Source organism: Suncus etruscus, chromosome 3, assembly GCF_024139225.1.
Source record: "Suncus etruscus isolate mSunEtr1 chromosome 3, mSunEtr1.pri.cur, whole genome shotgun sequence".
NCBI lineage: Eukaryota > Metazoa > Chordata > Mammalia > Eulipotyphla > Soricidae > Suncus > Suncus etruscus.
The window spans coordinates 148,774,382-148,801,549 of NC_064850.1; the positions used below are offsets into that span (position 1 = coordinate 148,774,382).

General features: G+C 39.9%; 1 protein-coding gene across 2 annotated transcripts in view; it reads left to right on the top strand.

Annotated features, from left to right (window-relative positions):
- AUH (AU RNA binding methylglutaconyl-CoA hydratase) overlaps nt 1-27,168 on the top strand; it is a 159,627-nt gene that overhangs the window by 127,914 nt on the left and 4,545 nt on the right. For both annotated transcript variants that reach the window (XM_049769573.1, XM_049769574.1), the window contains 2 exons: nt 24,130-24,317; nt 26,303-26,353. In XM_049769573.1, coding sequence (XP_049625530.1) covers nt 24,130-24,317; nt 26,303-26,353 — 239 coding nt within the window. The remainder of the gene's footprint in view (nt 1-24,129; nt 24,318-26,302; nt 26,354-27,168) is intronic.

A 27,168-nucleotide genomic window follows, 5' to 3' on the forward strand; every position in this document is an offset into this window, starting at 1 on the left:
TTTTATTAGCAAATGTTACTTCAGGACATGTCTTATGAAGTGCTGTTTTAAACCATTAACTAAGACAACAGCATAATTGTTATAATCTGGGTATGTGCAGAAATATATATATATATTTATACACACATATATATTTGCATTTTAAGCACCAACAACTGACTTAATGGACTAGCCAAAAAATAATTTAAAATACTTCTATTAGAGGCTGGAGAGATCGTACAGTGAGCAGGGTGCTTGCCTTTTGTCAAGCAGAGGTTGATCATCAGCACCACATATGGTTCCCCGAGCATATCCAGAATTGATACCTAAGTAACTTTAGGTGTACCCAAAACCTAAAAATATCAAACCCAGCGGCCAGAGAGATAGCATAGCAGTAAGGCGTTTGCCTTAGATGCAGAAGGACGGTGGTTCGAATCCCGGCATCCCATATGGTCCCCCAAGCCTGAGCATAGAGCCAGGATAACCCCTGAACGTTACCGGGTGTGACCCAAAAAACCAAATATATATATCAAACCCAAAGTCAACAACAACAGAATCAAGATACCTAACCTACAACAAATGATATACAAAGGGGATCCTTTACACCAATGGTCCTCAAACTATGGCCCGTGGGCCACATATTGTATTTATTCCCATTTTGTTTCTTCACTTATAAATAAGATATATGCAGTGTGCATAGAAATTTGTTCATAATTTTTGTTTTTACTATAATCTGGCCCTCGTCTGAAGGACAGTGAACTGGCCCCCTGTTTAAAAAGTTTGGGTACACTAACAGTCAAGGGGGCACTTGGGGTAGGTATGGGATGTATACTGGGAATAGGGGTGGAGGGAGGACAGCACTGGTGGTGAATGGCTCTAATTCACTGTCACTATGTACCTTAAGTATAACTGTAAAACACTCGTAATTCATATTGGTCACAATAAAAAATTTAAAAAAAACTCCATTTATTACAAAAATTGAACTTGCTTGTGTTTAGAAAAATATGAATCTAAGATAAAATATTTACCTGGCATTATTTACATTTAGTTTATTTATTTGTTGTAAAATTGAAGATATAGTCATATTGTACATAACTTGTTTTTTTATCAGTGTTTCAGAGTTAAGTAATTTGTAATACCTCACTTTCCCTGATTTTGAAATTTTTAAAATGATTTTCTATTTTGATTTTAAATATGGAGGTTATTTCTAAAAATAGTTTTACTGCATGCCAAGTTAGCATTTGGTAGGTTAAAGTTTAAAAAGAGTAGTTTGACTCAAGTTGTAATTCATTATTCTAATTAGCTTTTATATAAAATGTCTAACATGCACGGGCACTTTTAATTAATAAAAATTGATTCTCAGGACAATCATGGAAATGACCCTTGTAACAGTTTTTCTCCGATCTATTTCAGACTTAGACATGTGTCTCTATATTTATCTTTATATAATCAACCCTTGCTGTGAGGTTTGGTTATTTGATTACAAGCAGCTGTGCAGTCTTTTCTTTTAAAAATGACATTCTTTTGTAGTGCTGCCCTCACTCACACATTACAGATTTGGGCAGCAAATTAGAAGCAAGTAAACCTTAGAACTAGCTGAAATACATGGCATCACTGTTTCGTGGTTCTCTCTGGAAGGTATACTCTTCTGGAATAATGTAAAAGGGAAAATATTGAAACAATTACAGCAGAAGATAAAATATGGATTATTATTCTGGGGAGAAGAAATGAACAGACACTTTGACAAAGAAGAAATACAAATGGCCAAAAGACACATGAAAAAGTGCTCCACATCACTAATCATCAGGGAGATGCAAATCAAAACAACGATGAGATACCACCTCACACCACAGAGAATGGCACACATCACAAAGAATGAGAACAAACAGTGTTGGCGGGGATGTGGAGAGAAAGGAACTCTTATCCACTGCTGGTGGGAATGCCGTCTAGTTCAACCTTTATGGAAAGCGATATGGAGATTCCTTCAAAAACTGGAAATCGAGCACCCATAGGATCCAGCTATACCACTCCTAGGAATATACCCTAGGAACACAAAAATACAGTACAAAAACCCCTTTCTTACACCTATATTCATTGCAGCACTATTTACCATAGCAAGACTCTGGAAACAACCAAGATGCCCTTCAACAGATGAATGGCTAAAGAAACTGTGGTACATATACACAATGGAATATTATGCAGCTGTCAGGAGAGATGAAGTCATGAAATTTTCCTATACATGGATGTATATGGAATCTATTATGCTGAGTGAAATAAGTCAGAGAGAGAGAGAAAAACGCAGAATGGTCTCACTCATCTATGGGTTTTAAGAGAAATGAAAGACATTCTTGCAATAATAATTTCCAGACACAAAAGTGAAAAGAGCTGGATGTTCCAGCTCACCATAGGAAGCTCACCACAAAGAGTGATGAGTTTAGTTAGAGAAATAACTACATTTTGAACTTTCCTTATAACAAGAATGTATGAGGGAAATGGAGAGCCTGTTTAGAGTACAGGCGGGGGTTGGGTGGGTAGGAGGGAGACTTGGACATTGGTGATGGGAATGTTGCACTGGGGATGGGTGGTGTTCTTTACATGACTGAAACCCAAAAACAATCATGTATGTAATCAAGGTGTTTAAATAAAAAAATTAAAAAATATATGGATTATTATTCTTAGTTTTTGTTTTTTAACATGAAATTTACTATGCCAGGTTTCACTCTGGTTCAGTGCTTTCATAAGACTGTCAGATACGTGGCCCAAGTGACAATACTTTTGTCATATAAGTATCCCTTTATGAACCTAAATTAAACTATTGCTACAGCTTTTATTTAAATCAGTTTGAAACATTGTCAGTTTCTGGCTGCAAGCATAATAAGATAGATTCAGGTGGCCTTGAGGTCATGGGTATAGGAATTACCCATTTGACTCGTCTTTCTTCATCTTTCTTCATTTCTACATTGCTTCCATCCTACAGGTACAGAAATTGAATCCTGGAATATTCTCTCTACATAATCGCTGCTGAAAGTGATCTGATCCTAGATGGAGAGCCAAGTTTTTCTACCATTCAGTATCACTGTTTATTTAAGGTGGTTTTCTAACCTTTCTAAAATGAAAATTTATTTCCTATATGTTGTTCTTTGCTTCAGTATATTGTCATGTCACATGTCTTATTTGTTTCTGCTGCCACTATGCTCACTTGGTCTTCCATTACCTTTTGCCCAAGCTCATCTAAGCAAAATCTTACACATTAATCTCTTGGGATTCCGTCCTCTCTCTTCAACACAAATGTGTTTCTAAGTGATGATTGCTATGTTAGTTCTAGTTAAAATCCTTAGTAATGATCCAAAAAGATACTTCTAGTGGTAGAGCATATGCCAAGTGTAAGTGAGGCCCTTAATTTTATCAACTACATTCCATCACCCTACCCCATCCTGAACCCCCAGGTGACCTGAATATCTCTGGGCTTGTTGGGCCTTATTTAGAAAAATGAAAAGGCCAGAGATATAGTACAGCAGTAAGTAAAGTAAGGAAAGTGTCTTGCTCTCACCCAACCCATGTTTGATTCCCAGTATTTCATAGGATTCCCTGACCATGCCAGGAGTGATTCTTTGTGTGCTGACCCCCAAACCAAAACCAAAATAATTTAAGGTCCTCTTAAAGTTGGGGAACTTGTGAAGTGAGCACAGGTCACAAGCCTCTCCTGATGACCCTTCTTCCCAGACTCCTTAGAACACCTTCTTGGCCCATCCAGAATCATTTGGTTTAAACCCCTCTGAGTATCCCCACTTTGTGTTCTCTATCCAGAGATCACCCCTCAGTTCCCTAATGTCTGTGATCTCTGCCTCTGTGTGCTTTTCTTATTTTGTTCCATTCTTGCTACTTAATTTGATTTGTTTAGAGATATTTAAATTTACCCCCAAAGACTATTGGTTATATTTCCATTTAAAGTAGTGAAAATGTGATTCTTGCCATGTTTAGCTTATGTGACTTTCTTATGCTAATGTTTTCTTGCACAATCATAGCTTCCACCAAATGACTCACACTGTTTGGTGCTACTATTACGGAGTAGTTCAAGCTCCGTGTATGCAGTATAATACGAGGTATACAATATAACCTCAAACTTCCTTTATACAATTTTTTCCAAACACATTAGGGACCACAGAGATCACCCCCATGCTTAGCTAGCCCCAATGGGCTGAGACACTCAGTTTCTGAGCAGAAATCCTAAGAGACTGCAGCGGGTAAGGAAGTGCTTCTGTGTCTGTGCTACCTCCTCTAGTTCTCCAGGCCTCTAAGATCTGGAATTACTGGTGATCTGGGAAACCAGCTCTTCGCTACGTGTACAGAGAATCTGCTTCCATCTAAGCAAAGGTGTCCGTTCTGGATAGGATGCACTGTACCAGGCACAAGGCCTTTCCATCCCATTAATAGTCTTTGGACTTTTCTCTTTTGAGACTTTGATCACAGTATCTGAAACTCTTTTTTTTGCTTTTACATAAGTAAACTTTTTTTTTTTTTTTTTTTTTTTGGTTTTTGGGCCACACCTGGCGGTGCTCAGGGGTTACTCCTGGCTGTCTGCTCAGAAATAGCTCCTGGCAGGCACGGGGACCATATGGGACACCGGGATTCGAACCAACCACCTTTGGTCCTGGATCGGCTGCTTGCAAGGCAAACGCCGCTGTGCTATCTCTCCGGGCCCCTACATAAGTAAACTTAGTACAAAGGAAGCATTGTTTTTTTAGGTTCATTTTGTCGAATATGACATAAGGCAGAATATCTGAAATCAGAATCCAAAGGTTATTGTTGCTCGTGTGTTTCATGTAGTGCCCTTACTTGCATTTGGGATTAAATAGGAGAATGGTGAATATCAAGTTTATTCACCCCAAGTTTCCTGTTTCACAATATTTTTAAACTAATCATTTCAAGCAATCAAAGGCCTGTTTTTTAAAAAAAAAACTTGTGAGGTCAGTAATTTTAGAAAGTCATAGGTTGTAGTATATGTATGTGGGAGGCATTCAGGTTTTGTTTGTTAGTTTGTTTATTGCCATACTCAATAGTGTTCAGAGCTTATTCCTTGCTCTCTGCTCAGTGATCACTCCTGGTGTTTGGGGACCAGATGCAGTACTAGGGATTCATATGGGAATGGCTGCCTATAAGGCAAGTGCTATCCTCGACCATCCCTAAAGTACTTTTAAAATTAACAGTCATACATTGAACTTAAAGGGAAAAAAAGTAAAGCACATTAGAAGTAACAGGTAGTACATAAAAACAGAATTTGACCTGTCCTCAGAAAAAACTCATCTGTACCTATGTGATTAAATTATGGTCTAGTGGTGAAAATGTAAGAATAAAGACTATTTTGGAACCTCAACTTAAAAAGTCTATGTCTTTATTTGCTTTGAGTATTTTATGGTACTTTTCTTCTTTTTTTTTTTTTCTTCTTCTTTTTTTTGGTTTTTGGGCCACACCCAGCAGTGCGCAGGGGTTACTCCTGGCTGTCTGCTCAGAAATAGCTCCTGGCAGGCACGGGGGACCATATGGGGCACCGGGTTTCGAACCAACAACCTTTGGTCCTGGATCGGCTGCTTGCAAGACAAATCTCTCCGGGCCCCATTTTATGGTACTTTTAGTGAAAACTTAATTCACATACAATGGTTTCTGTTTTCTACAAAGTATCTGGACCATGGCCTAGGCTTACTGTTCTGTTAACCCCCTCCCCAGGACAGCACTTCCCCCACCACACCCCCCGTCAGAACACCACTATTTCACTATAACTGTTTTTGATAATAGGCCAAAAATGTGGGGGGATTTCTTGCCCCACCCCTCCCCCCATAAAAGGAAAGAAAAGATATATTTAGGTTGACTCAGTTAGATGTAAAAGGGAAGAAAGAACTTGAAAGGATCTGGAATGGTGAAAATATTTAAATAAATATTTAAATAAAGATATTAATTAAAAAAAGAAAATATTTTCAGAGCTCCATACCACATTTTAATGACACAATAGTAATGTTTGGGGAGGCAGTGTTACTCATTCTTGATTGGTATTGATTAGAATTTACAGATCTGCTGATCAAACTAAGACGCCAGGTTGACCAGGAAATCCATGGAATGAAAATGAAAAGTTTACCCTGTCCTGGCATGTAGTCGACATTTGGCGCCCTTTTCCTTTTTCTTTTACAGGCTCATTGGGAGCTTATTTGAGTGGAAACCACAGCTTCTGGCTTTTAAATACGATCAGCCAGTGACTGATTTGTATTTACCATTCTCAAGTGACTCCTCAGAAATGCAGCTACTTTGTAAGTAGTAAAGACCAGCTCATGTACATCTGTGAGTGTTCACACCCTAAAACCCACAGCACCTTGGCAGTCTATGCCCTGTTGAAGGACCTGTGAGAGGGAGAGAACATTCTGTAGTGGAGATGCTATGACGTTGAGCTAAGGGTGGAGGACTCAGGTTTCCATTCTGGCTTACAAGTTTAGCACCTCCAGATGGGGATAGAGCAACTTCCCTCACAACTGTGAAACCCTAGATTCAGTTGATCCTTGTCATTATGAACAAACTAAACCAAATGATCACTCCACACTTACATGTGTGTGAAAGGGAGGCCCTTTCTTGCTGATGATAGACCCCTAAGCACTCTGTAGCTTCAGGTAGAGGGATTGGCTAGAAACTACCTGATTGATCTCCCAGAGATACTGACAGTAGTAAGGCCCTCTCTTCTTCTTATCTGGGGGTGCTAATATTGCTCAAGGTAGCTTGTTGTTCCAATGGGGCTGGTAATCTTGTGTCCAGACTCTGTGGACAGCCCATCAGTGTAACACAGCATCTCATCTGCTCCTCCAAACTAAGGAGAATTCTCATTGGAGAATTACTCTTCTTGCTGGAATATGAACCATTTGTTATTCTGGTGATATACATGCATGCCATGCCCTCATGTTATTAATTTCTGTGGTCTTTGCCAGTTATAGCAAAGGTTTGAAAGGAATCTGGGGTTGTGCATGTTTTTGTGCAGCTGAGAGTCCTTGAGAATCATGGTTTAAAAAATTTAGAGTAGTAGTATAGTAGTATTGAAGGAATAATTTTATTTTGGTCCATAGAGGGGGCCACTTCAATAATTTTCCTGCTCACTCTTTGGGGGGAAGGTGGGGTGTTTGGACCACACCTGGCAGTGCTCGGGGTTTACTCGTGTCTTTGCACTCAGGGATCACGCCTTGATAGGGCACAGTGGACCATGCAGGGTTTAGGGAACAGGAATTGTGTTAACTGTGAAAGACAAATGCCCTCCCTGCTGTACTGTCTCTTCAGCCTGTACCTGTTGCTCAAATGTACTTGCCCTCTGTCCCTAATGTCTCTGTTAACAAGAACAGTGGCTCATGTGTCTGGAGCCAGGAGCCAGGTTAGGAGAACAGAAATTGTGTTCAGTAATTGATTATCCTTTTGTTTGGTGTCAGCCAGGCTAGCTTGCAACCTGGACAAGCCACAGAGTTGGTCTGTCTTATTCTTTGCAACTACCATTTGGACAAAGGTGGAAAGTGTTAATTGGATTGGCTTTATTGTGACCAATAATCGAGGGAGGTACCATTTCATTCAAGAGTTATTTTGTTGTTAACAGCACTTACTGAACCTCACAACCCTCACAACCTCAAGATATTACCTTTGATAATATCTGAGTGAAAGGAACAGAGCTGTGTTGTGTGCCAGCAGCCCTTGCTGGCATGGTAGACCATGACCTTGTTGGAAGCAGATACTAGGGTGCTTCTCTGTCATAGGGAAGGGACTCAGTGATTCATTAGTTTGCAAACTTGCATTTCCCCCTAACCCCCTTGTTTAATGAATTTAAAATTAAGGGCTCTGTTTTCCAGAAATAAAAGAGCATAATGAATATGTCTTCAAATTCTTTTTAGGTTTTTAATTACTTGCTTTGATAGTAGAATAAGAAGGGAAATTAGATTATCAAGTGACTGCAAATACATAGCAGTGACAAAATAATATATAGTGATTTAGAAGCAAATACGAGCAAACTGTGCAATTGAAGCTAATTTGGCTCTCTGGGGGGGGGGTGAGGGGGGAGCGGACCAAAGACTTAGCTGCTTCTGGGTAAAGTCCTTGTGTAGGCCCCAGTTCTTAAATGGGTCCAGGAGAAAAATAACAACACCACAGGCATAATGAATATTTGTTAAGTGAAACTGGCTGTTGTGACCTTTTGCAGAATAGTTAGATGTAGTTGGATCTTTAAAGGTATTTTTCATAGGGGTAAGAAATACCAGCTTGACTGTATCAGCAGAGAGCATGTGTGGGAAGGGGTTAAAGGTCTCTGCATGCCCATAGTTAACCTGGCAGTTCAGGTGACACTTTTTATTGCTTCTCTGTCTTTTCACATCTGACCTGTAAAAATTTCTTAGTTCTCATAACTTTTTCTTCTCTCTAAATAAAAAGATTAGTGAAGAGAACAATTAGGAATTAAAGAATTCCTAATTTTGCTCAAATTTAAATACTTTGCTTGTTTAAAAATGAGCCAAAGTAATGGTTGATAAACATATTTTGAACACATTCTTTAAGGATATTTTCATCTGACACATGCCTCATCATGAGCAAAGGTACTGACAGTCTTTGAGAATTAACTAGATGCTAAAGTATCCAACCTAATAAACCACTTCTGTGTGACGAGCTGAAAGAACAGCCACAGAAAAGGGGGATTGACAAAGATGATTTATGTGATAGATCCTGCTTCCTCAACTAGAATGTTCTAGAGTTTGCAGTGCTCATCAGAGCTCTGGGCCAGTGTTTAGAAACACTGCTTTTTTAACTTCTGGTTCTTTCTCTTACCATTTGCTTGCCATTATTGATTACTGACACAGATGCTTTGTTATGCTATTGACCATGAACCACAAAATACCGTTACGCTTGCCTGCTCACTAGGACATGTGAGCCCATGTGTAAGCTCCTGTCTTAATGTGAACCAGTGGGGGAAAAGTCTTGTATTGCATCAGTGAGGGGGGGGGGCAGGGTTTTTGTCGGTTTTTGAAATTCTGTGTCCGACATTTTCTGCCTTTTGCCAGCTTCTTCTATATTACAACTCTTAGACTTCAGTGTCCTTTGTCAAAAATTCAACAAGATTAGGAATTTATACTTTTATTTAGTTTTATCAGATTTCTTTGAACAAGCAACTCCTGGTGATGCTCAGGGCTTACTCTGGTTCTGTGCTCAGGGATCATTCCTTTCAGGGCTCAGGGGATTGATTATATGAGATGCCAAAATTGAACCCTGATCAGTAACTTGGAGAGCAAGCATCTTACACACTTTACTCTTTCTTCAGTCCCTATTTTCAATTTAAGTTCATTTCTTCTCCTTTCTCATCAGGAGTGTTGGTGTTGTGAAGACAGAGATGTAACTATGGGGCTTATCCAGAGAGACCCTATATACAGGCCATAGTGCTCATACACTTGGCTATGGTGCTCACTAAACTTTGACTCCACTTGTTATAAGTTTTGTGAGCCACTGTCTTCCATTAAGGGGCCCACAGTCAGGACCTGCTAGGGTCTCGGTGGTACTAGGCACATGTCCTTGCCAAGGTGACTTCTGGTCGTGTTCCCACGTTCTTTAATTTCATGTGTTCTCTGAAGGTTAGGCACCTTGGGAGGCTTTTGTAGGGTGTTGCCAGGCATGGCAAACATGTGTGGTACCAACATGCAGTGGCTGGGTTTGAACCTATGTCCATATGCTTGCAAAGCAAGAAAAGTTCTAAATTTCTGAACTGTACCTCTGAGCCCTTATACTTCTAATTTGAGGTGTTTTTAGGATAAAATAAAATAAAATATTTTATTTTAAGGCTATGTGTAGTTTTCTTAAATGTATCAATAATAAATAGGACCAATTTAGAAATGATAAAACTTGGATGTAAAACAGCCCACTGGGGAGGAATTTCTTTAACTAATAATATTGGTTGGCTGTAAAAAATACTAACTTGGATCCATCTCACACACAGTATAAATCAAAATGGATCAGTGACCCATCTAGGAAACCTGAAAATAGAAAACTTCCTTGACAAAATTTAGGGAAAACAATCTTTGTGTCTTGACTTATAAAACTTCTCTAGTAAGGGGCCTGAGAGGTAGTACAGCAGGCACAGTAGTACAGTAGTACAGTACAGGTAGTACAGTACAGGTAGTACAGCTGACCTGGATTCAATCGATAGCATCCATTTATGATGTCCTAATTACCCCCAGGAGTAATTCCTGAGTGCTGAGCCAGGAGTAACACAGCCAGGCATGTCCTCAATAGGAAAAAACAAACAAACAAAAATAAAAGTGCTAAAAATCACCAAATCTATGAGGAAAAATTGGAAATACCAGACATTAAAATTTAGAATATCTGTTAAGAAAATAGAAAGATGGGTTTCAGTCTGAGGAAATAGGGGTCTGTGTTCAGATGCCATAAAGAACTCTAGAAACTCAGTTAAAAGAAAATAAAACAGCATTAATTGAAGTAGGTTGAGAAGTCACTTCCATTGGAGGTGGTGTGTGTCTAGTAAATATACCCAGAAGAATATGTGAGATGCAAAGAGTGGTGAGTGCAGTTAGAGAAATAACAACACTGAGAACTATCATAACCATGTGAATGAATGAGGGAAGTGGAAAGCCTGTCTAGAGTACAGGTGGAGTTGGGGTGGGGAGGAGGAAGATTTGGGACATTGGTGGTGGGAATGTTGCACCGGTGAAGGGGAGTATTCTTTACATGACTAAAACCCAACTACGATCATATTTGTAATCAAGGTGTTTAAATAAAGACATTAGTTAAAAAAAAAAGAATATGTGAGATGCCATTAGGGAAATGCAGATGTAACTGACACGTGGTCAAAAGGGCAGATCATGCCAAGTGCTGACACAAGTGTCGAACATCTAGAACTCTCACACTGTACATGGGAACCAGAATTGGAACAATCGATTTAGAAAATGGTTTAGCATCTTAAAAAGTGCTTCATGATCCAGATGGAAAGGACATGGTTGCAGTTTATAGACATCCAGTATGTTTGTTTTTGCAGATGAATAGTCTTTTTTTTTTTCCCCCTGTGCACAATAGCCCTCCTCTGATTGTTTTCATTTGGCTTGTTTTTATTCTTTCTAATGACAAACTTGATGTTAGTGAAAAAATGTTAGGCAGAGTTGGAGAGAAAGAAAGCATAGCAATTAAAGGAGTTAAGGTGTTCCTCTTGCTTCCTGTCTACCTGACACCTCACAGTCCAGGAGAAGCCCTGAATATTGCCAGGTGTGGCACAATCAATCCCCCCTCTTCTGTTCTTATGTCATTTCACTTTGTTTTTTAAAACTAGATCTTATCTGAGTAGAATCTAAATGTAAGACAATGGGGCAGAGCATATGGCCACCCTTTCTACATGGGAATCAGCAGTTTGCTTATAGCCGCCTGTCCAGGCTAGCATTACCATGGACACACTTGCCTCTGACAGATAAAGAAAGGGCGTTTGAGATTGTGGACCCAGAGTTTCTCTTGGTCAGTGAAGTTGATAATTCGTATGTATTTAAATGTTGCTCTTCAGGGGAGGAAGTCTCACCTTCTGTTCCCCCTGGGTTCTTGGTTGAGCACTGAAAGTGAAAATGACAAAGGACATTAGCAAGAGAAATATAACTTAAGAACACACACCACATAACGGGGGGGGGGGGGGGGGGGGAATTAAGTGACTAGAATTTGAAGGCTTATGTGTCAATCCAGGAAGCAAAAAAAAGTGGGGGTGGACTTCCGATTTGTGGGGGATGTGGTTATGAAAAATGATTAGAAAATGTATGGGTATTTAGTACATTTCCAGTGCTGCCAAGCCTCCTTTTCCTGGTTGTGGAAAGGGTGTCATCTTTGCTATACCTGGAAGATCCTTCTAGAATCCACCGCTACCATTGCAGGTGGAACATTTGTGCTGTAGAGTTCATCCTAGTGTTGCTCTTCCTCAGTTCATGTCAACTTAAAAGTAGTCTGTATGTGGCAGTGGCACTTTGTGAAGTAACATTTTCAGTCCTCGCAGGCTATTTGAATTTTTACTTGTCCACAGCTTTCACCTCCTTTGCATTGATCGAGTTATTATTCAATTCTCGGTAATTTGTTATTTATTAAGAAGTAGTTCTTAGGTTCAGAGAAATGATATAGCAAGTAGGCACTTGCCTTATATGCTACATACTGTGGTATCCCAGTACCACCAGGAGTGTGTTTCTTGAGAGCAGAGCCATGAGTAAGCCTGAGTATCACAGGTTGCATATCAGAAACCAACTCCCCTCCCCCCCCCAAAGAGGTGAAGAACCAGTTCTAACCAGTGATTTAACAAAAACGACAAAGTTCCTACAGTTCTACAACCATGCTTGTAATCATGGTGCTTAAATAAATATTTATATATACATATATAATTCCTACAGTTCTTTTTTTTTCTTATAGGTTTTTAAATGTATTAGTCCTTATTTTCTATACATTTTGAGTTGCAGACTCAGGTTATTAAGAATTCACCCCATATTTGAGTCCTTGAATGCTTTTATTCTATTTTAGATAGCCTGATATCTGTGAACAGTGGCAGTAGCTTCATCTTTTTTCTCATGTTTTTGCCTTCTTTCTTCAAGAACGAGTTCATTAGATGCTGTGCCCCAGGTGGGTGCATTGTTCCCTGTCCTCCGAGCAACCCTACTGCTCATTGATTTCTCTACAGAGAAGTCAACTCTGGTCTAGGCTCTGCTCCTTTGAGGATAACATGAATCCTCCTTCCTGATTGCCCTAAGAGCTCATCTTCATTTCTGGCTTCCTGCAGTCTATTATACTTTGTTAAGCTGTGGATTTCACTGCATGGTGTGATGTGAGGGAATGTTGGCTCTCGTGTTGGGAAGTAGTAGTCATATTTCTGAAAGTATTGTCTCACTTGGGCTTCAGTTTCTATCTTCTCAGAGGCCATGTACAACCCAGCTCTGCTATCACTGTGCTCTGTATTCTGCACTTTGATTATTAGTTCTTCAGAGCCATCTTTCAGCTTGCGTATGGTTTTTGTTTTGTAATACTAAGTCTACCCCGTGTTTTTCTGTGGGGCTTTTTGTTATATGTATGATTCCCCTTACTAGAAATTCAGGTCCATTTTTATATGTGCACTCCCTCATTTTTCTAGTGTCCTCTTCCCCATCTTATACTCATTTGTCTTTATTTTCCCCTGTGTGTTAAAGGTTATTGTTTGAAAACTTGTAACAGGGACTCAGTTGACAGTATGTGTGGGTCTTTTTCTGCCTCATGTATTGTTTTTGATGATGCCTGTTCTTGGCTCCTTTTTTCTATTTGTCTCTTGAACTGTACCCTGAGTGTTGCTTGGGGCCCTCTGCCTGCAGTATGTGCTGTTTCCCAAATGCTCCTATCTGTGTGAGCATGGCATCCTCATCAGAGTTGCTGCCTCAGTGACCAGTACAGCTGTGGAGCAGCAGAACCCAATGTCCAGTCTTTGTGTTCATGGTATCCAGAGGAGCCTTTGGTCCCTGTCTCTATGTCATTCTGTGCTTCTTTTTAGTTTCAGGGCATGGGCCTGGAGAGATAGCACAGTGGTGTTTGCCTTGCAAGCAGCTGATCCAGGACCTAAGGTGGTTGGTTCGAATCCCGGTCTCCCATATGGTCCCCCGTGCCTGCCAGGAGCTATTTCTGAGCAGACAGCCAGGAGTAACCCCTGAGCACCGCCGGGTGTGCCCCCCCCCCAAAAAAAAAAACAAAAAACAAAAACCTTTAGTTCCAGGGCAGCCTCTTCTGCTGGCATGAGGCTGGCAAGCTTGTTCTCCTCAGCCAGCAGCTCTCTGATCTCCACATCCACAGTGGGTAGCTTCCCTCATCTTCCTCACCTCCACTTAAGCTTACACCTACTGTATCACGCTACTTCTTCATCCTCCTGCTCCTGGGCCATCAGTCCAGAAGTGTTCTGAAATGGCCAGCCAGTACAGCATTGCCTCTCTTCTCCCATGGTGGCCGCTAAAGAATTTTGTGTGCTTTTTCTCTTTGTGACCCTATTTGCCCACAGCCGTACTGTGTGACTGTACCACTTCCTTTGTCCCCTCACCACCCACCTTTCTCTCCTCCACTGGTCTTTCAGCTTAGTTTATGTTGTATCTATTGGTTTTAAAGAGAGGCAATTCTATACCTTAGAGAAATCAGCACTATGCTTCAAATTTATAGTCAATACCTACTGTGTGGTTTTAGTGTTTACAGCTTCCTTTACAACAAGCTAGACACAGAAGGGACTACTTATACTAGCAGCCTGGAGGCAAAGGAGGGGTGATATGGGATACATGCTGGAAACTGGGGTGGAGGGAGGACAACATTGATGGTAGGAATGCCCTGATTCAATGTCACTATGTACCTGAAATACTACTGTGACTGATTTGTAATCCACTTTGGTCAAAATAAAAATTATTATTAATTAGAAATAATATCATAAGTCTTGGTTTTCTATTTGCATCTCAAACTTTTGTCTTTAACTATCCTTTTCTATTCCATTCGGGCATCAGGTGTGTTTCTAGTGTGATGGTAATAGCATTTTGACTGCTCTTTACTGGAGTAGCAGTACTGAATTCCTGCTGGCTCTAAAAGTTCTGGATTTGGGGGTGTTCTGGAGTCAGGGTGGAGGGACAGGGTACTGCCTCTGTGGCTGAGGCCTCTTGTGTTTGAAGCAGGACACAGACAGGGGCTGCCTAGAAGAGCTTCACACATGAGTTGCCCCAGCTGTGAGAAATTGGTGGACTAGACAGCACCCGTTTTGTTTGTGTGTGTGAGTTGTTGTTTTGTTTCGTTTTGTTTTAGACCTATCGATTTATGTAGATTTCTTTCTAGTTGAGCTTTATAGTTTGCTCTAACACATTGATGAAAAATCATGCTTCTTAAGCCTTCTGGGAAAGTTTTTTTTCCTTTTATTAGCAGCTGGATTGACTGAGCAAAACGAATAACTAGGAAGAGTATAGGCAGCTAATGTTAGGGAGATTTTTACCCCAGTGCTTTATGCTGACTGTTTAGTCACTACTCTCTGTTAGGGCTATATAGCAAACATTTTCAAATGCCCATTGGACCAGTTTTATGTTAGCCAGCCAAATGTGAAAAAGCTGTAGATATAGCTGAAAATTGCATCTTGTCATTATGATTGTGTGCACTTTCTTTCCCCCAGTGCATTTAGAAGACTTAGTTGTTTTATGTTATGAGTTTTCTGTAGGGAATGGTTATGTGTTTGTTATGCTTTTTGTTTTTCTTATGGATATTGAGTAGAAATTTGGGAACAGGTTGGGTACAGGATATATTTTACAAAATGAATTTGTTTCCTGTAATATAATGTTGCTTCATCCTACCTGGATGTGCTCTAAAAAAGGGTGCATTCCTATTTCCTATAGCAAACAGTTATTGACTGTTTTCTAAACAGTTTTCCTGAATGTTTGGTAGCCCTTCAGATCTAGAGAAATACCAATTACTTCTTGGTCATTCCACCCTCTGTGAAAATTCATGCTTGTTTTAATTTTTTAAAATGGAAAGAGGGAGAAGAGAACAAGAAGAAACCCTAGGTGCAGTAGTCAACCATGATGGGCCTAGAGAGAGGGTGACATGTTGGTCCAGGCTCCCTCCTGTCAGCCTTCAGACCTTCCCTCAGTTCCGTGTTGCTTGTACCTTTACCTCTTCCCACTGCACCAACCCTGAAATCTTAACAGGAATGCAAGGGTGGATTTGCCTGGGAAGGGCATCAGAGGCTAGTGTGCTGCACAGCTTGGAGACCACTTTCTTAGTGGATTTTTACTTTTCTGAGCTTTGGTTTTAAAGCTTTTTCTGCCCTGCCCTTGTGCTTGCCTCAGATACCCACACACAGGATTGATTCTGTTTTTCTATTCCCCACTTATATTCTCAGACTGCCTATCCCCAGCACTGCTCTGTCCTATTCAGAATCTTCCTTGGGTCTATTCAGGAGGCAGGGAGCAGGTGAACTGCCAGTTCAGATATATCCCATTGGAGGGGGGGAGGTGGTTGGGTCACACCCGGCAGTGCTCAGAGGTTATTCGTGGCTCCAGGCTCAGAAATTGCTCCTGGGCAGGCACGGGGGACCATATGGACGCCGGGATTCGAACCGATGACCTCCTGCATGAAAGGCAAATGCCTTACCTCCATGCTATCTCTCCAGCCTGATATACCCCGTCTTCTGCAGGGCCAATAACTCCCTCTTGGGGTGCCGAGCTGTTCAGAATAGTCGTGATTCTTTTGAATTCTCACAGAAACTTCCAGAAAGAAAGAATTGTTAAATCACACATTCAGTATTAGTAAGTGTTCCCAAATGCTCATTATCATCTATCGAGGAGCAAGGGGGCCTGGTTTCAGCAGTGGCCCTGCTTTGGATCAGGAACACCAAAAGTACTCATGTCTTCACATCCTCTCTCTGTCTTAGCAACACCTGCTCACAACCAAATATTCTCACAGAAGACACCTGCACTTTCAGGCTTGGCACCAGCACCTACAACCCTTGTAAGAAAGACCCTCATTTAATAAAGACGGCAAAAGTCGATTTTCAGAAAATTCATTTGAAGCATATGCACCTTTAACCAATACCACCAGGCCCTAGTGGGTTTTAGAAAGGGCTGTGGTGTGTGGAATCTGATGGTTTTACCTCCTAAGGTAGTTGTCAAGGCCACCTTCTGTCATGGAATGAATGTTCTTGAGAGCTGCTGAGGTGTCCAGGGTTGCACACTAGATGCAGGTGTATCAGGGATTATGTTGTTGGGGCTCCACACTTGGAATTTGGGGCCACACACCAGAACATTCCTTCTCCCACCAGCCTCACCCTAATGTTCTACCCTTTTACTCTTTGTTTTAAAAGTCAACACTGAGCCATGAAGTTTCTTTTGTATATTTATCTCCTTTTGGTTTAAAGATAATGAAGGAAGATCTTGAAGTTGGGGGGGGGGGTTGCTTTTGGAAAAAAAGCCCAAAAACTTGCTTTTGGGGTCAAGGACAGGCAGTGGAGGAAGGTAGGTGCAAGCTTGTTTCTTGGTCAGAGCCTCTAAGAAGTTCCCTCCACAAGTGCTCCCTCCTCTCAGAGGGTGAGACTTGCTCTTGCCTCTGCAAGGGTAAAGAGAAGGTGACTTCAAGCGCAAATGAGAGATCAGATTTGAGCTGGGAAAACAGTAGCAGTGGTCAGTTGCTTTGCCTCTGCATGACCCTAGCATCCATCTCCTGTCTGTCTTAGCCCGGAACACTGTAGGTGGAGTCTTGGAGGTGTAGCATCTAGCAGAGCCAAGCTAATTGCTTGGGCATAGCTTTTAGCTCTGTGTCCTGGTTGTTGGCTGAGAATGGCTGGCAGTTGCCCCAGACTTTTGAGCTTGGAGACCTCAGCTAAATCAATTAGTTGATTTAAAAAAAAATTTTAGGAGCCGTAGCAGTGGCACAAGTGGTAGAGCATTTGCCTTGTACGTGCTAACCTAGGACGGACTGCGGTTCAATTCCCTAGCAGCCCATATGGTTCCCTAAGCCAGAAGCGATTTCTGAGCACATAGCCAGGAGTAACCCCAGAGTATCACTGGGTGTGGCCCACCCCCCCCCAAATTTGAAGAATGCCATCGGCATCACCTTTCCCCAAGTTGTGGGGTCTTCTTTTTTTATTTACTTATTAATATTGGTAATGTTTTCGGCCTAATATGGCTATGTCTTCATAAAATCTTTAGCAGAATAAAGAGAAAGGTTAAGATGTGAAAAATCCCAGCATGAAAACAAAACTTGGTATTTTCTACCTTGTCAATATTACAGAAACGTAATTTCTTATCCCAGTTATTTGAGGTCATCTGTATATTGCATTGTTATTGATTGTGACACATCAGTCTTTGCTTTAAATCATGTAAATGCATGTAGTAACTGTAGCAAAACAAAGTAGCATGTTTGGCTTTAGACTCTCCAGGAGAGTAGAAAATGACCTGTTGTTTCCCCTGGTATTAAAAATCTGCATGGCTAAGAGGCAGTAGGAAAGATGGAACTGGCTAGTTTAAAAATGTTCATTTCTTTTCTCTGGCAAAAACTAATCTACTGCTGTTTAATCTTGTGCTACTATAGAAATTGCTACTTGAAAGGACTGTGTTTTAAGTGGTGTAACCCTAAGAGACTACTCTTCTAAGTAGAAATTGTGCTCTTGGTGCTTTCTCAAAATAGTAGCTTAAGTGGTTGAGATTTGGGGGCTTAGAATAAAACACTTAAAAATATTTTCATTCTTTCCAAGTAAAACATAAGCATGCAAATATTTTTATCACACATATTGTACCATTGTTCATTTCCACAGTTGTATGTCCTGTGTAGTTACAGATCACTTACTAGAAAGAAGACCACTTTTCCCTGTTCTTAAATGAGATGTGACCACACCAGCAAGGTAGAAACAGAAATAATTGGTTAGACTTGATGACACTGAAGACAGCTCCCTCTGTCCTTCGCTCTTCTTCCTTCCTGATTATGGGTTTGCAGACTTGTGTCAAGAAGAGCTTTCTTTAGTGTCCTTCCTGGAAGATTGAAGATGTGGCTTGTCCACAATAAAGTGAAACACATCTTGGGTGGATAGGATAGCCATTTGTGATCTTTGTTGAAGGTTTGAGAAATAGATCTAGTGTTTTTGGATGATGCTTGAAGTTTTAAGGACATGCTTACTTAAATCAAAGTAATAAACATAGATAATAGAGCCATATTTTAAAAAGTGGAGTGGAAAAAATTGACCATCTGATAGTATCATTTGGGCATCCTGATGGCCAAGGACGGAGTCCCCAAATGTATTTATTAATGTTCATCCTCAGTGTTCCTCATGATTTGGGGGTGGGGGAGAGCCTTGAAACTTAGTGTGTAGTCTTTCAAAGACATACAGAAGATGCAAATGAAAATAATTCACAGTTGTTGCGATAAATAAGGCTGGCCAGGGTCTGATCAGAACAGTTACATTTAAAAATGCGGAACTAAATATTCAAGCCAAAGTCAACAACAATAGAATCAAGAGATTTAAGCAGTCTGAACTGCCTGTTATACTGGCAGGCCAGGGGGCAAAGGGTGGCGATATAGAATGCACTCTGGGATCATTGGTGGAGGGAGGTCAATATTGGTGGTGATAATGGTCTTGATGCACTGTATATCTGAAATTCAACTATGAAGGACTTTGTAGATTACAATGGTTCAATAAAATAAATAAATAAAATATGCAACTCCAAGTTCTATCATTGGCAGTACTGGAAATCACTGTGCTTCCAAAACAAAAATAACAGCAACAAGAACAGTTCTATAGATGATGCCAGGTTCCTTGTTTAAGTCTGGGTAGTGAACTGAGAATGTTGGTGATACCAGAGAATGAATTAACAGTCACTGTTGTTGAACTACTTTCATGCCAAAAGGATCCAAGAGTCAGTCTTCATGGGTTTTTTATGGCCAGAGGTGGAGTGATTTGAGCAGCAGTGATTAGAATAGTGACAGTTTACAATACCTGAACTATGTTAGAATATGTAAACTTATGGGAATTTCGCAGATTGAAAATACACCAGTTTCTTTTGGAGGATCCTAGGAAAAAGATGTTATTTGAAAATAGTAAAGGAACATAAGTAATTATATAAAAACCAAAGTTAAAACTTCCATTTTTATTGCTGGTAAAATTATTATCTGGTTGATCAGAAGCAGAAGAAACCAGACAGACACCATTTTGTGGGATTGCTTCCTGCTACTTTGTGGCTTTGACACAGATTCTCAGTGACCTGATCTCAGAATTTGGGCCCTTTATTCTCTGGGCCTCTGCTCACTTCACACTGTCCCAGCCTGTTGTGGGGGACTCAGTTTCCCCTAGTGCCCATAACGCCCTTGCTATCCCCCAGGCTCCACTCATCGACGTCCTATTTGACCCTTAAAAAGATTATAAATTCTTTACTTTTATGATATTTTAGGTTGAATAAGGAAACAGAATCCTGTCCTGATAGATTTGTTTTCCACATGCAGGCATGCTTTCTAAAGATGTCATTCATATTAAATGTTTAGGTAGTTGGTGTTTAAAATGTGAAATATTATGTAGAGGTCACAATAGGTTGGTTGTTACATACCAGTTTGAAGAACTACCCGTAGCTATTTTTTTTTTTGATGTTTTGGAAAATTGTAGTTTTAATTGGATTGAGCATACTGTTGTCTAGTACATTGGTAGATTCCCTGTGTATACTGATGTCTATCTTTCAACAAATTTTAAAATACAGAGAACCTATTCCAGAAATCGTGGGAAGAATTATTTTATGTATGGTGTCTCATATATCCATCAAACTGGAGTTCCAGCCTTGGTTCTGTGCCTGTATCTTTTCTTCCTCTGCATCATTGCTTAGCCTATAACCATGATTGTGCTCGTCAGTCACTGCTTGTTCTGAATTGCACTCTACACCACCCTCGTCTTCCAGTTCTTGTAGAGTCTCATTGGATTACCAGGTCTATGGTTCCTTTCTCTGTCAGCTTCCTTCCACTCCTCCCCAAGTCAAGATATGACTGTATTATAAAATGATCTCACAACCTTTGCCTAGAACCTCTTTGTGTAATTGTAAAAATCAAATGAGTTACTGCATAGGAAGTATTTTACCATGTAGTTTACATAGTCTCACTTCCTTTCATCTACCAAATGTCATCTCATGCTGTCACTTCAACCCTTAAACTTGTTTAGTCTGTCTACCTAGTGCCTGGCACATGATGTCAAAAAGTTGCTGAGGGGTGGGGAATAGATAGCCCTGCTAACTCATGACTGTAGGTCTCAAGTGAATAGTTAATTCTGTCCAGTACTTTTACCAGACTATTTTAGTATATTTTCTTTCCAAATTCCAATAAGTATGTTGAGGCCTCTTTCTTTAATCCATCTTTATACTTAAAGTCATTTTGGTACTGGAAATTATATCCTACATAGTTTAAACAATAACAACAAACCATGTGCTATGTGGTTCCAAATTTGTGCGAGTTCAGTGTAGCCAGCTCTTTTCTTCCTCCAAGACTTGAAAAGTTTGAAAAGGAGCTTGAAGGGCCCGGAGAGATAGCACAGTGGCGTTTGCCTTGCAAGCAGCCAATCCAGGACCAAAGGTGGTTGGTTTAAATCCCGGTGTCCCATATGGTCCCCCGTGCCTGCCAGGAGCTATTTCTGAGCAGACAGCCAGGAGTAACCCCTGAGCAATGCCGGGTGTGGACCAAAAACAAAAACCAAAAAAAAGAAAAAGAGCTTGAAGAGTTTTCTCTGCGGCTTCCATCATGTAGCTCCAAGTTTCGTGTGTAACCATGATAGTATTCTGGTTATTGCAGGAAGTGTTTTAGAGCAAATTTATTCCTGGAAGATGTGCGTAGACCTAATAAGATCACACAAGTGAGGTGTCTGCTGTCAGACAGAGGTGATTTACAGGCTGCAGTGATAGTACAGTGAGTAATGTCTTGCATGTGGTCAAACCAAGTTCAATCCCTGACACCACAAGTGCCCCCAGAGCCCCACCAGGAGTGATCACTGAGCACAGAACCAGGAGTAAACTCTGAGCACTGCTGGGTATTGCCCCAGAATAGAAAGAAAGATATGCTTGGAGTAGAGCATGGATTCAGATTGCTCACTCCAATGGGCATTTATCATGGTCGCAGTGACTTCTTTGCTCCATTCTGTCTCCAGAGCCATCCTGAGTGAGTTCCTCTAGACCTCTGGCTCTGAATGCTATCTGTATACACAGACATGCCCATACATCCTTTTTCGTATATTCAGAAATATGTCTGCTTCTCTGGCAGAATTTGAGAGGCATCAGGTACTTCATGGGCAGGGGACCCGACTCCTGCTGTCCTATTTCCCATCTTTCACAGGCACTCCAAAGAAAGGTGGATTTTCCTTTTCCCCGCATGCATTTCCTGAGTGATTTGGGCAGTACCCTAGTTTCATGCTTTCCGTTGATCTTTAATGTTCTCTTGTTTATTCTTATCTGCCTTTACAATGTATTTGAGTGACAGCAGGAAACTAGCCTTGTGCCTGTTCTCTCTCAAGCCTATAGTCTTTTAAAGTGCTAGGAAGATTCACATCACTTCTTATGGTAACCACCCTCCAATATCTTAGGTGAAGTAAAACAGCTGCAAACCCATACTATCTCTGAGAGCTCAACCCTGCCTGTCTGACTTCATGTCACCCTTTTTCCCTTTGAATACTTCTGCCATTGGCTCGGCGATCTATCGCCACACAAATAGACTTCTACCTGCTTCAATCATTCTCTTGGTATACAGTGACCTACAGTAGCTTTCCCTCAAAGCCCTAATCTTCACTCAACAATAAGCCTCGCATCACTGATTTCAGAGGATTCTTCCAGCCTTTTCTGTCTTTTTGCCAATGATGTTCAGTTTTCCCAGCACCATATGTTGAGGAAACATTCCTTATCCCACTGTATATTTTTGACTCCTTTGTCTTAAGTGTAGATGTTCAATTTGTGTTGGTGTATTTTTTGGGCTCTCCTATTCTGTTAGCCCCTGAGTGTTTCTGCCCCAGTAACACACTGTTTTTGGTTACTATTGCCTGATAGTATAGTTTGAAATTAGGGGCATATAATACTTACATGTTTCTTCTTTTCTCTGATTACTTGTTTGCTTTGGTTACTTTTGATCTTTTTGCTTCCATTCATTTTTTAGAATTGTTCTATTTCCCTGAAAAAATTCCATTGGTGCTTTATTGTGAATTGCATTAAATCTAGGCTGTTGGTGGACAGTATTAGTATTTGGTTTTCTGTTTGTTTTGTTTTGTTTGTTTTATTTTGTGGACACAACCAGCAGTGTTCAGGAGTTACTCCTGATTCTGCACTCATAAATTACACCTGGCAGTCTCAGAGACCATGTCGGATTCCGGGAATCAAATCCAGTTAGTCTGCATGCAAGGCAGACTGCTGTGCTATCACTCTGGCCCCAGTATTTGGATTTTTTGATATAAATGTTTTCCAGTTTGTAAATACCTTTTCACTTCTTTTTCTTTAAGCAGTTTATTACAGTTTTCACTTTACAGATTCTTTTGTCTTCCTTACTGTTAAGCTCTTTGTTCTCTGGATGCAAAGTTTATTAAGGTTGTAGGAATGTGCTTTATTACTGATGGGAAATGGGCCTTCTTGCATCTTGTTCAGTTTTCTCACTTTTGAAAGAATAATATTTTGCTTTCCTTTTAAAGTTAGTTATTTATTTTAAAGTTATTTAAAAGTAAAACTTCAACTGAAATGTTAATATTACAGATTGGAAGAGTTTTTAACAAATGACTGTTGCAGCTAACAGGTTCAGCTGCAGTTCCAGGTATAAAGTGATTTTTGTAGAAATCACTTACCTAGTTTTTATATGTTGTTGATTAATATAGAAAGAGAAAATATACACACTGTGAAGGTGACTTTACTTTTTTTATGAGATTTCCTGGTTAGACTCTCCTCTGACTCCTGGCCACCAGTGTCCAGAATAGTCTCTGTCCAGTTTGAGATGGTTAAGAATGATTTCTAATGTTACAGCTATTTTTGTGTTTTGTATATAGAAATTGAAGCTAGACTGGTGCTAGCTTTTGTCCTGTTTGTGTTTTTAATGAAATTTGTCCTATCACTAGAAGAATGATCTGACAGTAGGTAATGGAGTCATTGGAGCAAAATATCAGAGACCCGTTACTATTTTTACTGAAAAAAAATATTACAAAGATAAAAATCTTTTCATGAGTACTGTCTATATTCCTGTTTATTGCATTAGGTTTCATTTACAGTTTATTTTACCATGTCCAATTCTTTTAAAACTTTTCTGAGTTGAATTTCAGATTTTAAGTAGTGTCTAAGCTAAGAAAAAAAATTCCCAAATTTAACGCAACCACCATTCTTCTGGTGAATTTTCTAATGGAGAGTGGAGCTTGCCCAGCACTGTGCACTTTATATATAGTAATGGATTTGATTCAGAAACACAGGTTCCATGTCTGTGCAGAAAAATAATCATGTTATTCATTTTATAAACTGATACATGAAATTCTGCATTCAAGTGGTTTCCCAGTCACCAGTGTTGATGTATAAATTTCTGCATCTGGCTGATTTTGATAGATGAAGAGTGAAACCCTAGAATACTACAAGTGATCATTGAGCCATTTCTTGTGCTTTCTCACTCACCCTGCAGGGGGGACTCAGCGGCTACCACGTGCCATCGGGATGTCCCTGGCCAAAGAGCTCATCTTTGCAGCACGTGTTCTTGATGGCCAGGAGGCCAAGGCAGTGGGCTTGATCAGTCATGTCCTAGAACAGAACCAGGAGGGGGATGCTGCCTACAAAAAAGCCTTGGACTTAGCCAAAGAGTTTTTACCTCAGGTATGCCTAGTTATCTTTATTCTTGTAGAGAATTTTTGTAACAACTCATCAGAAACAACCATCTCATGCACTCAGGATGTGTGTGGCTTGTTTGGCAAGTAGAGAAGTTAATTTTTCTTGTAAAACTAAATATAGCAACTAGTTGACTATGAGAGAATCTTCAGACTTAGACTTCATATTGGTAGCTGGATTGTGAAGGCTTGAAAAATTCCATAGGAAACAATTTCAGGCATTAATAAGTTTAGTCAATTTAGCAAGATGACTACTTTGGTGAGTCACTTTAGTTGGCTTAGTAAAATGACCACTTTAGTCAGTTGGTCACTTCAGTGACTTAGTAAACTTAAACTTAGTAAGTTTAGTCACTTTAGCAATATGACCACTTTAGAGTATTTTCAGTGCAACTCAGAGCTACAGCTCAATTTGAGACAAACTACTTAAACAACAGTAATTGTTCGGTTGTGTTTGTTTTATAGTGATGTAGGTGGTATTTTAACTCCTTCATACAGTGTACTTTCTCATAATTGCACTTCCAAAACCTGAGACTTAGTTCTTTCTTCTGGGATGGCTGTCATCTTGTGTACTAATAATAGTGTAAGGAGCTTTCTCAGGTGAATTTTTAAAGTATTCTTTTCTTTGAAAAATTATAGATAAAAGGATCTTCACTTGATGAGTCTTCTTTTGCTGTGTTTTTTATCTGTAATGGAATTTGTAATCCCAATAATTTTTACAGCTTTATAGTCTCCTAATCATTTCTGGAGTCAAAATAACTTCCTCTAAACTCAAAGTCATTAAACTCAACCAGAAATTGTATGCATATGGCAATTTCATGAGATCACTCTTTAAAGGAATGCATAGCCCCAGCTACTGGTTCCATGGACAGTTCAGAAGGGGTACTTAGACTAATTTGCTGACAAAGTCCTGGGTCTGTGGTGATATGCCTTGTCCTCTGAAAGCTGCCAGAGAAGGTCTCACCATTGAGTAATGTCTAAAACAAAACTGCTGTAGATACTGCTTCATGTACCACCACTCTCCTAGGGTCTTTTCCAGACTTTTCCAGAGCAGAGTCTTTATGTTATTTTTTTCTTTGTATAAGATACATTGAATTGATAGCACACACAGTAAAGAGTTTCATTGCCTTGGGGTGGGGGTGGGGGTAGAGAAAAAAATTTCACTATAACTTTGGTATTAATATTTACCCAGGACAGTACGGAAATATCCATAGATATCCATAGAAATATCCAGAGAAATAGATATTTCTCGATGAAAATATCCATATCCATATCCCCATGGAAATGTCCATACTGGAAATACCCATAGAGAGGGATTAAAGGTAAGTGTCACAAGTCATAGTTTAACTATTAGTTTATTATCTTTCTTTGCTTTAAAACTTTATGACATTGGTTTTGTATTTCAAAAGAGGAACTAAGTTAAGAACACTCAGTTCTTTCCTCATTGACCCTTACACATTCTAAACAATTATTTGAACCATTGCCTAAAGGAGTTTTCTTTGTTAACCTGTCTGTGGCCTGGTTATTTACTGGGTGCCACAAAGGGAAGATCCAAAACCAGTAATATCTGAACCAGGCACTGTCCAAACCCCACATCAGTTAACACCCACTTTATTTTCAGTGCTAGCTTTCCTGGGTATATTGTGCCATGCCAAAATCTTTATCTGCTTTTTCTTCTCTCTATGTCTGGGACTCATGTATCTTGGACACATACCACCTGCTGACCTTCTAGCATCTAGAATTTGAATACTGCATTGTGCTGTGGAATCGACATCACTTGCTAATGCATTAGAGTCATTACAATTGTCACTTCATAAAGACCCAAGAGGCTCATAAATGAAAACTTCCGTTAGTTATTTCACAGTCATTATTATTCCTATGCCTTGAATTAGCAATGGGAATTTTTTAATTTTACTGAGATTTAGAACATCATGTGCAAGGATAACAACTGAAATCTGTCTTTAATTTAAATTTTAGGGGCCTGTCGCAATGCGAGTGGCAAAATTAGCCATTAATCAAGGGATGGAGGTAAGTTCCCTGTGCTTGAGTTTGTTGTTGGAGTAGATAAGATTATATTTGGACTTTTACATTGATTTTGTTTTGTTTTGTTTGGATGTACCCACATCCAGAGGTACTTGGAATAATCCTGCTTCTATAATCAGGAGTTACTCCTGACGATGTTCAGAGGACCATATGGGATACTGGGGATTGGATCTGGCCTGCATACAAGGCAAGCACTTTACCCACTGTATTAATCACTCTGGCCCCATGAGATTTTACATTATTTTTTAATGCTCTAAAATATAGCTGTTTCTGTGCACATTGTTGAAAGCTGCTGAGGTGGCTGTGAGTAACATGGATTTTTAACATGCAAATAGTTACAGTAGATTTAGTGGTGAATTTTATAATTCCACATATACCCTGCAATTTACAATATATGATATACTTGTCATTTTTTTTCTATTGAGTTAATAGATAGATTCATTGGCCAGTGGTTCAAAGCAAAGCAAAAGAGTAGAGGCATTTTGCATATTCTCAGCACCAGCACTGAGCTAAAAAATAAAAAGCACCTGTGGAGAACTGGCCAGTTTACAACTTAGCCCGGTTTTCTCACCTGAGATTCTTTTTTGTACTTTCCCTAGAGTGGCCTAGAAACCTAGTGAGTCTGTTAGGGGTCAGAGAAACTTTGGGAATGATTTCAGAGGGGTAGATGACCCATGCCAAAGACAAGTGTGCAAAACAAAGTAGTAGCACAGGCTACCACATATGTTGGTGAACTTTAATTAAGAATTTGGTAAAAATGTGGAAATTTTGAAGAAAAATACTTTACTTTTTTTTGTAGA